Below are 13990 nucleotides of genomic sequence, written 5' to 3' on the forward strand. Positions count from 1 at the left end.
GTTTCCAGTTTATATAGGCGAAATTTATTTGGAACTTGCCACTACACTTTTAAACTTACACTTTTTATGACCTCGGTTTGATTTTGTTGTTGTACCGGTAATACATTGCCGGATTAACCTCTCGACTTCTTGAACTTGAGCGGAGATCGGCTGTTTACCAAATTAGAATAAGGGCGCGATTTTGCCGGATTTGCTTCAAGATATTTCAACTCGATTAATTTACAGTCCTTTAACGTCCTTGATGCTAAAAAGCATACCAAGTTGACACATTACGAACTTAAAGCGTTTTGGTGAATCGAAAACATTAAGGTTCCAGGAAATCTCTTGCGTTTGTTATGACAACCATTCACGTGTTGTTGACATTAAGGAAATACACGCGATGACAAACTAGACATGACGGCGGACACGAAATTAAACAAAGTTAACGCGCAATGGTTCGAAAACGTCTAAAAACAGTTTTTATGCAGTGGACATTATGTTTCTACTGATAGCAGTGAATTGACGGGATTCTAATTAATGATAGCCTTTTACTTTCGCCATTGAAATTGATTTGTCTCTGGTTCGTGCACAATTATTGTGTTATTTACGCCCAACACATTGACATAGATTTTCGTTTTTTACAAAGGGAAATACTGCGAGTTCGAGCATGAAACTTGGCATGGTATATCTTTAATAATGATATTTTAAGGCTGTAAAGTAAAATAATCGGAAAGTGAGGTACCAGATGCATTTTTATGCTGTTAAACATGACCTATATTTTGCCGTTATTTTTCACACGCTTCATAGCTGTTTTTAAAATGGTTCGGAAAACCACTATATCAACATATCTGAGATTAGTTTAAAGCGAGGAATAAATTAGAGTGGTTGTTCCAAATTTGTGTGAAGTTTGAAGTCAATTGAGTTTATTTTAAGACTTTAGCAGCGCTTCGTCCTCGCACCTTATTTCGGTCATTTTATTACACGAAAAACCGCACTTTGACCGCGCTTTCAAATTTTCGCGAATTTCTGAAAAATAAAAATTCGCTGGAACCTTTAAATATGATTTTTAGAATTAGGTCACCTAAGGGTATCTTTGGGCAAAATATGAGCGATTTGTCAAATGGGACGTTGACCGGCGTTTCTCGATCCTAACAGTCAGCCATTCTTAAGTGATAGTATAAGGGTTGATAGTTTCGAAAAGAGATTCGATTTAGTTCTCAAGAAAGGAAGCATTTTCGGGACGGGACGATATTTTTCCTTTATATTTCACTACTTGCCCAAACTACAAACCAAAATGTCCATGTCTGAGGCGCTTTACGGCTGTATTGGAACTGTGGGCACATATTGCAAATCTTGTAAATGGTAAGAGGTAGTTGTTGCATTACATCGGTATTTACCGAAAAACATAAGAACATTGGGGATTTTTGAACGTCGTCCTTGCGGGCAGGCTTATACGATTTGGTCGCACGCGCGAGGATTCACGGCTTCGACACTCGCGCGCGTGACCTAATCATGAGCGTGTTGTCCGTGGTTGGGAGACTAAAGGGAAACGTATACAACTCTAGTTTTCCGCTGGCGGTAGCGTCCCGGGATTATTTGTACAGGTGATTTGCTATGCAAATGAGGCTGTAAATTTCACCATGAATAGCACGAAAAAGCCAGCAGGTTTGGTTTGACTTTCACAAAAATGGTCATGTGTGTAATTTTTTAGGCCATAAGAGCGCGCACAGAATCCAGGATATGTTATAATCATATGAACATGGGTCTTGGGAGCATTTCCATACATTTTTTATAGACAAGACATGGACAAGGAGAAGACTACAATTATTGCTTATTTTCTCAGTCGTATTTCTAAATTGCTTTATTTGCTTTTTGTACCCAGACGTGGAGACATTTCTCTGCGATCTCGCGCAGGAATCACTTCAGATAAGCCACGAAAAGAGGAGAGATGAATTGCTAGAAAATGTGATAGAACTAAGAAGAAGGCTCAAAGAGCATAAAAACTCTATGAAGGCTACAAATGGCATCAGATCGCCGAGACCGAAGAGGAAAAGCTATCCTTTCGCGGCGGTACAGGACAGTATGCATAGTTATGCAGCGCATTTACAAAAAGTAAATGTTGACGGAAAACCAAAGCCTCCCGGATCACCCGAAGTCAGGCGAGTGGAGAAACCTCAAATGCGTCCGCGTTCCGTGTCGTGTCCCGAAATACGCTTTACTTTGAGTCACGCGTGGAGAACGTCACTTCCCAAGGTCCCAGAAAACGAGGAGCTGAAAGTGGAGGGCGATGAAGGATCCTAATGAGAGAGGAAAGGACGGGAAAGTTGCGTTGTGTTAATGTTGACATATAGGTTACGTTTTATGCACATTCTAGCGTTCAGCGTTAACTCGAGAGGAGTGATAATAGGTTTGTTTAAGCTGGAATAGAAATTTTCTTCAAAAAGAATTTGACGTTAAAGAGAGGCGATACGGCAGATGGAAATACTACAGTGTGCTTTGATGGCCTCTTTTTACCTGTCACTAATGAAGAATCTAACTGAAACACAAACGAAATCAAGTCCATCTCTCGTGCGCTTGACGGTCCTTTTGGTCACGGAATTAAAGTGAAGACTCAGTGATCGTGAGCGGAAGTTACCTCTCATCTTGTTCGCTCCCCCCCACCCCCCGCTCCCCCGCCCTCCCTCTCTATCTCTCATCGTTCAGGATCCGTTTTTTCACGTTCAGTTCCAGTCGAGATGGTTACGGATAAGCAATTATCAGAGCACTGAAACAAGAGAGACCGTGGAAATTTAGTAACACAAAGATGTACAAATGGAGACGTTGCGTGACAAGGGATCAACATTTGTACGCGAACATGTCAATGATGTTACGCAGAAGTGTCACGCAACACGTACGACAACAAATGTCACTGGCTAATATATAGAAGATGACAACTAATAATAAGGCATCTAATTAAGTTATTTGATTTAATCGAGTTTTTATTATTATTTTAGACTTCAAATGACATGTGCTTTTATTTTTTATTGTATTATTTTCAATCTGCTGGTTGTAAGGCAACGGCCGTCAAAAAAATCTCCAGAAATCTTAAAGTTATTGTAATTATTTAAAACGACTCTTAAAGATTGGTGTTTGCCCAGAAATTTTCATATCAAAAAAAGACAAAGTAAAAGACGATCAAAATGACGGCTTGTCTTACTCGTCAAAGTTGTTAGGCTATGATCAATAATCCAAGAAAATGAAACAGATTCTACATTATTAATGCGCAACTGAAATGTTTTAAGGGATGAAAATGAAAAACAAAGGAGGATTTCATCCTCTAGCAACTGAAAGGAATAAAATCTGAGAATAAAATCTGAGAATATTTTTTTGTTTCCATGCTTTCAATGCCCGCACGTCTGGAAAGTTTCTAATTGTTTTTATAAATTATCTGATACTATGCGCGCTCTCATTGGTCGATAGGGGAGTTTGAATGAGAGTATGTCAACACGGTTTTGACGTTTAGATTCGCGCGTATTTTTGAGAAACATTTCATAAAAGCAATAGACCCTTTTCATAAATGGCTGCCAATTATAAATTCTTTTGTGAGTATTAAAATTGGCCTGACTAACCTCGTTTTCGAGTAGATAATTCAAAAGAATTTTTACTCTCAAACGAGTTTAGTGAGGCTAATTTAAATGTATACAAAAGAGCTTAAAATTGGCAGCCATTTATGAAAAGGGTCTAAAGAGTATATTTTCCGTGTTATAGCCTCATCTAAACACTTGGGGACGGGGCTGGGAGAATTCTCGAAAGTTATGCAAACCTTCGACTGCATCTCGGGTTTGCATAACTGTCTCGAATTCTCCCAGCCTCCCTTGTGTTTAGGAGAGGCGATGTAAACACGGAAAAAGTACCCTATTGCTTTAATGTAACAGAAAAGCTCTCCAGAAGATGTCACGTCATGTTTTTGCCATCAGCATGAGTAGTTACTTAGCAGCATCCCCTAGGGAATCTGCACGCTGAATTTCAGACCGACAGATGTAATACAGTACCTGGTACTTATGTTTTTGCTTCAACAAAGGATCTGCCAGTTGAGCTTCCAACTTCACATGTTAGCTCAATAATTATTGATGTTTATATCTCTGCCTCTTCTCGGTGCAGGTACTAACCTTGCTATTAGGGACCGAAATCCAGGCGATATTTCGCACTTTGCTTTGATAATATCTGACTGCTTACTCGTTGGTGACGCCTTTTCCAGGCGTTCTGTTAGTTGAGGATTATTGAAAAGGCCAGAAATACTTCTGGAGAGGGCTTTAAGAAAGACTAGCCTGCAGACCAGGTATTTGAGGGGGTGGAGCGCGGAGCGCGGTACACGAGCGCGAGGGCGAGCTTTGCGAGGGATTAGCGCGAAGACGGTAGGTGAGGGCTTTGGGCGAGTTTCGAAAAAGACTGTCTTCCACCTTCCACCGACAAACTCTCGTCTTCGTTTTCGTTGTTATTGACGCTCCTCTAATCGAAATAACTGGACAGTTTCAGGATAGTTGCTTGTCAATGTTGCGCGGAGCTACTGGAAGATTGGAACGCGGAACTCTTCTAATCTATGGAGAGCGTGAGGGGGAACGTGAGGGATCGAGGGAGGGCTGGATGATAAAAGAGCCCACGATGTCTTACCGCTGAAAAATAAAGATGGCAGATGAAAATGGTGTTTACGCTGCGTCAGGGTGCATGTGATGGAAAACGCGGTAAAATACAGAATTTTTGTGAAGGATGCAAATTTATTTGCCACTGAACGCACCTTGGAAGCACTGTTAACTAATTACCTGGCTTTTTTAAGTCCACTTATTGATGATTTCATTTGGCAACATGAGCCCCTCTGTATCGCCACCAAGGACAGTAAAGGTTTGTAGCTAAAAGACATTGTTAAATCGCTGATGTTTCTTGCAACTTTGTTTGGAAAATTGCTTTACACTTAATAGAACTATGAGCTACTTTTTTTCAATGACTGTGGCTGATTGCAACGTTGCAAAATCGTTCATGGTTGCCCACTTCCATGGCCAAATATCCGAAGAGATGACAATTGAACGCGCGAGTTAATAGACGCGTAAATTTGTTTGTGTGCAGACAAAGAGACAGACAGACAACCAGACAGATACGATTAAAAATTAAAGCTTAGTAGCTTATGGACCGGTCTCAGCTGTGTGCCATCTGAAGTCTACTTTAGGTACTCTGAAGTCAAGAAAAGTGGTAAAGTTGAAACTGTCCTTTTACCAACATTTGTTGCTCTGCATGCTTGGAAAAATGTTTGTGCCTGTGCAAGGTCTTGTCAGACATTACTTCCATACTCTACAGACTGGGTCTAGTGCATGTCCTATGTGCATCTCACCATAATTCAGGTGCCAACTTACAAAAAAAAAAAACAAAGTTTGGGATTTTGCTGATATTTTCCTCTTCTCAACATCCAAAAAACTTAGAACTTAATTGAGTTCCACTGTTTCAACCATGGAAATGTGTCAAAAAATCCCCTAACATTTCCCAAAATCGGTCAAAATAAGTGTGTAAACATGCACTTTAAACACTTTCCTTCATATCCAGATTTCTATATTTTTAGGCTGGCATCTCTTAGTAGCATTTCGGTCCCACAGCTAGTAGAGGTGTGGTTAGTTATGTGGTGTACGTCATGCACAGTTTTAAGGTCAAATATTTGGCTTGACTTGAGTTGACTTGCACCAAATGTCATGCCATACTTAATTGACTTTTTGTTTACAGGAGATGTCCCTGCTCATCTGTATGGGAAAACAAAGTTTGGTGACAATGTTGATGATGAATGGTTCATAGTTTCTCTTCTCTTCAAACTTTCCAAGGCTTTCCCTGAAATATGTATTAGGTAAGGTAATGGACAAAACTGCCTTCGCGAACTTTAAGTGCTTATGTTCTTGTCACGTGGTATTTTTACCGTGCAATTCAAATGCCATTTTGGAGGGCAAAATAGCACAAATTTGGCGGCTTGTATAATCGGGAATTTTCCCCCTAAAAGTTTCCAACTTTGGAAACGTGTATTTCAAATGGCAAATTTTATAATTACACATAACATTTCTGCATCATATGCACTTTAAAAGTCCTTGTTTGAAAGGTAATTTAGAACTGAGACTGAAGACATTTCAATCTCCAAGTATATGTAGCATATACTCTTTGATTGACTGTAGAAAAATTATCCAAGTGACACTCCCTTAAAATTTTTATTTATAATAGTAATAATAGTAATAGTAATAGTAATAGTAATAGTAATTCTGTAAAAAGATAGGTCTTGAGGGCCCTCTTAAAACTATCAGTCAAATTCCATCTGCACAAAGCTAAGGATAAATATAATTATTCCAAAGTCTCGGAGCAAATACAGAGAATGCTCTATCCCCGTAAGTCTTAGTAAATGAGCTCGACTGATCTTGAAGCATATTTGTTAACAGAGCATATTGATCTTAAGGGAGTACGATAATGTAACAAATAAGTTATATAGGCTGGAGACATACCATTTGCACGCTTAAACACTAACAACAAGACTCTAAAAACTATACGATAATGAACTGGGAGCCAATTGTCATTTAGTAGGTAGCTGAATTTGCAATTTTTCTTTCTCAAGGATCAGGTAAATAGGCTGCAGATAAATAGGCTGCAGATAAATAGCCTACAGATAAATAGCCAGCAGATAAATAGCGGCTGAGATCATGAAGTAGATGGTGATTTTCATTTTCCCCTGTGGCCAGTTACTTCTTACAACCCTGATAGAGATACCAAAATTTCAAAAACCTTGTACGCAACATAAGCACTACTTTAAGCAATGTTCCTTAGACAATTAAACAATGTAGTGACTCAAATCCTGCCTTGATGTCCCCCAGTCACCCGTGCAATAGTAAAAAATATGATAATTAACTAGTGAGGAGGGGCACAGGGAATCCTTCCTGCACTTGTGCTCCTCACTCGCTACCAGCTCCTGATCATGCCGTCTTGCTCACTCCCAGTCTCTCAATCGCCCTTAGCGCTAAAAAAAAAAAAAAATGAGAAAAGCCTGTGGAGGAGGCAGACTCAAATCCCTACAGTGGACATGAGTTGTTCCACTTTATGTACTGTAAAGGTTTTGTAGTGTTAAATATTTGACCATATATTTTTCATAGTCAATAAATTTTTGTTTTGATTTACTTTCAAATCTCAGTATATCAGACAATGATGGTGAATTCCTTTTGATCGAAGCAGCTCATTTCCTACCAAGATGGCTTAATCCAGACAACAGCAAGAACAGAGTAAGCCAGCTGTTACTTCATACACTGCATTGTTTCTTTCTCTAGGCAAAACATGTCAGACTTTAAAAATGCTCAAAAAGTGGTGTTCATGTATTCTGCTGTGTTATGATGTCACAGAACCTTATACATGGATACTGTTTGTTTGTGTGATTTTTGCTCTTGACTTTCCAGTTTAGTGTCGCATATAGTCACCTTCAAACCTTGCTTGGTTTTTTCTTTAAGTTATTATTGTTTTCAGGTTTTTGTTCATGATGGAAAAGTTCATATTATTCCCATTCCCTCCAACCCTGGAGAAGTGACGATATACCCAACCGGTACTCCCATAATAGATCAGGCACTACAGTTAGTGTTTGGCCCTCACAATACTGAAGCAGCAGCAAAGATCCAAAAGACAATCAATCAAAGGATTGAGATGTAAGAACCTTCATTTTCTTTTAGTCTAATACAGCAAGATTTGATGCTTTGTCTACTTTGTTATATACTGGATACATGTACCAGCTACATTCTTGTCAGGGTATTTACTTGTCTTTGTCACTTCAGACTTTCAGAGCAATCTCAGAACAGTTTCCATCATGCTCACTGCTATGTGCCTGCAGAGGTGAAATATGTTCTTGATCAGAAGCCATCTTTGATCAGTCCAATTGTCCAGGCATTTTATGAGAGGGTTCCTACTGATATGAAGGTTTGTTATACTGCAGTATTCTGTAGTCCACAGTGTCTTCTTAGGGAAAGTATATGTACCTTGATCTATTTTGCTACAGAGAGTTACAAAATAATGTGTTCTTTGTGTATGACTGGAATCATGATCAATAAATATTGCTTTGTCACATAGATGTTAACTGAATTGAGTGTGGTCTGACCAAGGTAAATTAGGTAAAGTCTGCATACAAAGCCAAATGGCCCATTAGGCTGGAGTTTATCCCGGTTTCTTTAGCACCAAGTGACTAGGAATATTTTCACTCCCCTCTGGATGGGATGCTGGTCCATCACAGGGGTACCCCCAGCATTAAAATTGCTGTGACCAAGACCCGGTGTTTAATGCGAAGAACTTTCCTTTAGCCTTCAGGATGATGAGTTACCCTTACATGGAAGGTGCCCACTTTTTCCTTACTGGAGGACCTTGCAAATGAAGTGTTTTTCTGTGGTTGGTCCTGACCATGTTTTAGTGTCGCCATGTGAGAAGTACTCCCTTAGACATGTTCCTTTGTGAGAGGTTTTTTGTTACTTGGTCTACTTACCACTTTGCACTGTTTGGTGCAGGAGGTCATCCTAACTGTATATGTACGCAACAGTATTGTAATATTCAAGTTCTGTAGCTTGAAGCAGTTAGATGTATTGGTAGTACTTCTCAGCCCGATGCTAACTACATGTGGTCAGGTTACCCCTAAGTTAGTGCTGGAACCCAGACTGTTTCAGCCAGAGTCCAAAGCACTAACCATTAGGCTGCTGCTGATCCCATGTGACTTTGTGTCCAAGTGTCCTCTTACAGGGGGAGTCCCTGCCACTGCATCTCCACCCTGCTCATCTATACAAACTTGTTTTTGTTGACTTCATCTCTTCTCTGTCTGCTCAATATCATTTCTGGCTCTTACAGTTACCTGTTTACAGTTGTATAATTCTGCACTTTGTACTGTACTGTTGACATCTCTTTCTACATTTCAGGCTTGTAGGACAATGGAACAATTTACACTGAAAACTAGACTAATGTCCAGGGTATGTAATGTTATTATAACATTCTGTTATTGGTATTGTTCTATACTATCATGTGTAGTCATTATCACATACTGCTTTGATTAATAAGATTAATTTTTCCATCGATTTCAGATATGTTTTACACGATGCCTATATGCCCAGTTATCCCAACAACCGTTCAAGCCAGACAGACGATCAGACTGGACTTTGCCTCCTGTTTCAAATCCTCAGTATAAAGCACATGAGATGGGTCTGAAATTGGTAATAACTTATTATAATAAATTATGGAATTGAAAAGAAAAAATGGTGCTGTATTTGTTAAGCTTAGTGTTAGTTATTCCCTATGATAGCTTTTAAATTAATGGTAATAAATGGCATATCAAAGTGACACCCCCTTCCACCTTTCCCAGATACTATGCTTGAGGGGTCAGGGCAGCCAAGTTTGTGATCCTGCTTCGCATTCAAATTTTAACAGGAATTCATGCGTAACATACTTTTGTAATGTAGCTACTTTTAACAACAATTTTTTTTCCATAAATTCATGAATCATGCATGTCTTTTCTTTCTTTATGCATCACACATTAATTTTTGCTCTCATCACATGCCACACATAAACCCTTTACCACCCTCATGCTAGGCATGCTAGTCTAGTGGTCGAAAAGATTAAGGAGATGGAGATGGAGAAATCTTGTATTAATTAGATGTTATTGATGGTCTGAATGGCAAGCGGTTTCAGGCCTTGAGGAGTACATTTGGGAAGAATAATGTTAGTATTCCAATCTGTCAACATTTTTAAGTAAATCTTTTTGATTCATTTAGTGTTTTAAGAATTTTACTCTCAAGGTTTACAGTTGGTGTGATGTCTCAAGATTTTTTCCTGCTTAACTTTTGTAGTTCTAGAATGAACCTTGCAATAACACTTGGACAATTATCAATCATAGTTACAACAACAATCAACAAACATTAAAAAGAGGCGTACAAAATGGACCAAATTCTACCAATCACAACCAACAGATGTGGCCCTTTGAAACCATTGAATGGTTTCTGTTTCTTGAGAGATCCACTAAAACCATTAATATCAGCAAAAAGTTGCTTGACTGTGTGTTATTAAAAGACGCAGTAATGATAACTACCAAGTAATTGGTGAAGATTTAAATAATTATTCTCATCACAGATGAAGTTTTAATAGATTTTCATTTCGCTTGAAGGCCTGTGGATTTCAGATCTTGTGTAGAAGAAATGGAACAAAAGAAGTTGAGTTAAAGGTATCTAAATAAATGTTGTGGTGTGAGTGGTCAGGAGGAGCGTTTCATCATGATCAGATCTCCCTTAAAAGTAACCGAGAATTAGAAATGGATCTTAGTTTGCTGTTTTAGTGCTGCACAGACAGTCTACTTAACAAATCGAATGTGGTTCAGCGTTGTCGGTACTCTTATCGACAACGATATGCGTCATCACGGTGGTCAAAATGTTGTAGACTCATGAGGCGCAACCGAGTGAGTCCTCAACAAATTTTGACCAATGTGATGACGCATATCGTTGTTGATAAGAGTACAGACGACGCTAAACCACATGCGATTTGTTCTTTACCACAATATCAACGTCAAAGAAAATGTTTTTTTTAGAGCGTGATCAAGAGCGTGACATATTGACGCGAGCATTGTTGTCTGGACTCTTACTGACAACGGCAAATTAGACAATCAGATTGCCACTGAACATCTGATTATAGTGCACAGAAGCGTTGAGGTCAGTTTTCTGAAAGATTACGCAAATATGCATTGCGGACCTACTGTTTGATGAGTTCCTCCGAGAGTAACAGAAACCAAGCGACCTTAGCTTAACTGTTGCGTGGTAAAACTGTAGCAAAACAAGTTCAATTGTCACAGACTCAAGGATACAAAGGCACTGTTTAGCATACATGTAGGTGTGGTATAAGTTGCCTGGCTTATACTTTGCATCGAATATGTCAAACCTGTCCAAATTTGTGGCAGGAACGATTTCTGCCATCACTGTGTGAAGTACACCTTCAGGTTCTTCTTTCTACACTGTTTGTTCGCTGAGTTTTTCGGTTACTTGCGTTTAGAAAAAAATATTGCGCAAGTTCTATGGAACAGTACTTAAGGATATACTTGTGACATAAAACATTGTGTAACAATGTTCAAGCAAAGCGCTTGCATGTGATTTACAGGGACGGAGTCAGTTTGCCTTCCTTCTGCAATTCATAGTTAGATGTCTAATAACTGAACTTTCCATTTACATGTACAATATAGGAAGAAAATGATCCTAAAGGACCAAGGTGGGAGAAATTCTTAGCTTGTCTGACCGAGCAAGGTTATTTCAAGGTAAACGTTTAACCCTCGTTAATACTTCTTCGCTTTTCTTGCAATCTTTTCATTGAATGTGACCAGATTTATTTATCGAACTTTCCCTGGTTTTCGCTCTTTTCCTTTCAGCGCATTCGTGTTTGGTTTGTATGTGACCTCGTTTTGTTTCTGTCCTTCTCTTCCAGGGTGAAGTTGAAGGCTCAAGACTGCACCAGGATCTTCTTAAGAAGGCAAAGCATCAATTCAGTGAAACTTTTGCAGGTGAAAACAGGTTGGTGAACAACTTTCATATCGCTAAGCCATTGAATATCCTCTTTAAAGGCTGTTAAGTTTTATGTAGCAATTCTGATTATTCCCTGAGTGTTCCGAATTTTGCAATACGGAGCGCTTTGTGAAACCACTCCAAATACTTACGGTGAATTGTTTTGGCAAATCTTAGTAGAAAAGAAAATAGTGTGTTGTCAAGAAGATAACTTTTCCCCTCCACCTCTTGAAGACAAAATCTCCTAGTTAAACGCAAATACAGTCAAACCTCTCGTAAGCGACCACCGGCCAAAATGTCAAGCCTATATGGTCGCTTACGAGAGTTTAGACCATATTGAATCAAAATTTTGCCTCATTGGAACATGGTAACTGACGAGACTTACAATGTACCCCATACGCCAATACTGATGCAATATTTTATTCCTGTAAAAAGTCAATTTAGAGAAAAAAATATCCGGTTCTTCCCATTGAAAATTTCTGTCTCTTGTACCACCCAGGAATACGATAATGTTACAACACCATATTATCCAATTTTCGCTCTATTATCTGTCAAGTGGTCCCTTACGGGAGGTTAAAGAAAAAGAAAATTGCAAACATTTAGCTCTGAAAGTAGTCGAGGTCACTTACGAGAGGTGGTCGCTTACAAGAGGTTCCAAACATAGTGATTTGACTTGGAAACATTGGTATTTTGGAAAACTGGTCGCTGAGGAGAGGTGGTTGCAACCGGAGGTTCGACTGTATATGAACAACCCTAACGGTTCAGTGCTTTTGTCTGGGCTTCCTTGCTTAAATAAATCGTGGAACACTGTTTAAGAGTGAATGCCTATAAAAATGGACCTAAATCGCCTATCAATGGCACAAGTCGAAAAATTGATTTCGCTTGTATTTTGTCCATAGATAGGTCCTAGTAAGAATAGAAACGGACCATAGTTAGTTTCTGCTAATACAGCTTTCTTTGGTAGAAATACGCCAAAAACGATTTCGACCCGACTGGGCTCAAAATCTACTTCCGGTTTTGCTGAATTTTCCGAATATTTGATTGCTTCGCGCTCCGCAGAACAGCTACTTGAGAATCTTTCAATAGATTTTATATTCAGTTCAGGTCTTCGTCGTATGTCTGAGCGAAAAATAAAATAAATCAAAGTTAGTTTTGGGCCCGAAAAGAGATAAAACTGACACGCAAAATTTTACAGTATGCCGTAGGAGAATTATTGCATTATAACATCGCCATATTTTTCTATGGGCTATAACTTTAAATACCATAAAAACACTTTCTACGGGTTAAATATACACCCACCTGTTAGGATATCAAAAAATATCTCTGGGCAAATGGTTTCAAGTCGCCCACCTTGGCCTGTGTTTCTCGTAGATTTTGCCCAAACTCCGCCGTTGGGATGTAAACAATTGCGTGACTCGGAGAGCCACTCTCGAGTAAAATATTCGTTTCCAGCAATCCGATGAAAGCAGTTTTTGAAAAGTTGTGTGAATAAAATAATGGAAAATGGTTTTTTTTTTTGTTTAAGGTAGTATAAATATATATGTTTTTTCATTTGCATTGCAACACCCACGACATCCCTGATAAAGAACGTTACTACAGTACTTCGGGAAATGATTTTAACACTTGTTTGTTTCATAGATTTCACTGATAACTTATAATACAGTGGCAGTTTTAGAGATACACTTAACCAGTCCTCTATGGTTTATGCCAATTGAATCATTGACTGACAGACAAGAGAAAATGACAAATAAAGTCAAGTGGAAATACCATAATTTCTATAAATTACTAACTGCGTGACGGCATCTCAGCTCTTCTAGCTGTGTAGAAAATTTGTACCTACACAATATGCTCAAACTCAGCTAGAAAACCTGGAATTTCTTGAGTTGAATTAGCCGAGGAAGAAATTGCGTTTAAGTTTCAATCATACTGGGAAAAAAAATCCATCTTTTCTACTTTGGTTGTTTGATCAATTACCTCATTGAAATTTGCAGATCATATCACTGGTAGACAAATCATGTAAAGATTACAGTGGTCGATTTAGGACTAGGTTTACACTAAAGGAGTTTTTTTGGATTCGTAAAAGTTCCTGGATTCATCAATTTTAGAGTATTCGGATTAGTAGAGGTTTACAGTGAAGGGATATTCGGATTCTTAACCGTTTATACACGACGATAACTCCGGGAACATTCATGATGGAATGGTTAACAAGCAGTTTGTTGCCTCGACGACGAGAAACAAAATGCCTCCGAAAATAAGGCTAGGGGTAGGTTGAGACAGTCTGAAGCTTTCTTTCAACTCGCTGACCACGGTACTGTTATCCATCATGTCAGGTCCCTCCAGGTATTTATTCTGGTCTTTACTTAATATCTAGAACCGTCGAGGTTTTTGATCGTGCCATCGTCGTCATTTGCGCAGTAAAGTATAAATTGGATTTCTGAGGAGTATGGCATTACCCATTATAA

The 13990-nt window shown here is 38.8% G+C and overlaps 2 protein-coding genes across 3 annotated transcripts in view; both read left to right on the top strand.

Moving 5' to 3' along the window:
- Positions 1-13990, top strand: part of LOC145491053 (uncharacterized) — a 110521-nt gene that overhangs the window by 6608 nt on the left and 89923 nt on the right. The window contains exon 2 of one of the 2 annotated variants that reach the window (XR_014049752.1): positions 1862-3598. Coding sequence is in view for 1 of the 2 variants with exons in the window: in XM_081470195.1 (XP_081326321.1) it covers positions 1862-2280 (419 nt within the window). In the remaining variant the exon portion in view is untranslated. Of the gene's footprint in view, positions 1-1861; positions 3752-13990 lie in introns of those variants that run through there. The other variant, XM_081470195.1, reaches the window with a different exon arrangement.
- The window catches only part of LOC145490995 (protein ecdysoneless homolog), a 31243-nt gene continuing 21023 nt past the window's right edge, over positions 3771-13990 (top strand). Inside the window, exons 1-10 of the mRNA XM_081470128.1 lie at positions 3771-4857; positions 5725-5842; positions 7163-7250; positions 7489-7664; positions 7791-7932; positions 8913-8963; positions 9075-9203; positions 10151-10207; positions 11213-11284; positions 11452-11537. Coding sequence (XP_081326254.1) covers positions 4689-4857; positions 5725-5842; positions 7163-7250; positions 7489-7664; positions 7791-7932; positions 8913-8963; positions 9075-9203; positions 10151-10207; positions 11213-11284; positions 11452-11537 — 1088 coding nt within the window. The 5' untranslated portion in view covers positions 3771-4688. The remainder of the gene's footprint in view (positions 4858-5724; positions 5843-7162; positions 7251-7488; positions 7665-7790; positions 7933-8912; positions 8964-9074; positions 9204-10150; positions 10208-11212; positions 11285-11451; positions 11538-13990) is intronic.

This window comes from Orbicella franksi, chromosome 6 (assembly GCF_964199315.1).
Source record: "Orbicella franksi chromosome 6, jaOrbFran1.1, whole genome shotgun sequence".
NCBI lineage: Eukaryota > Metazoa > Cnidaria > Anthozoa > Scleractinia > Merulinidae > Orbicella > Orbicella franksi.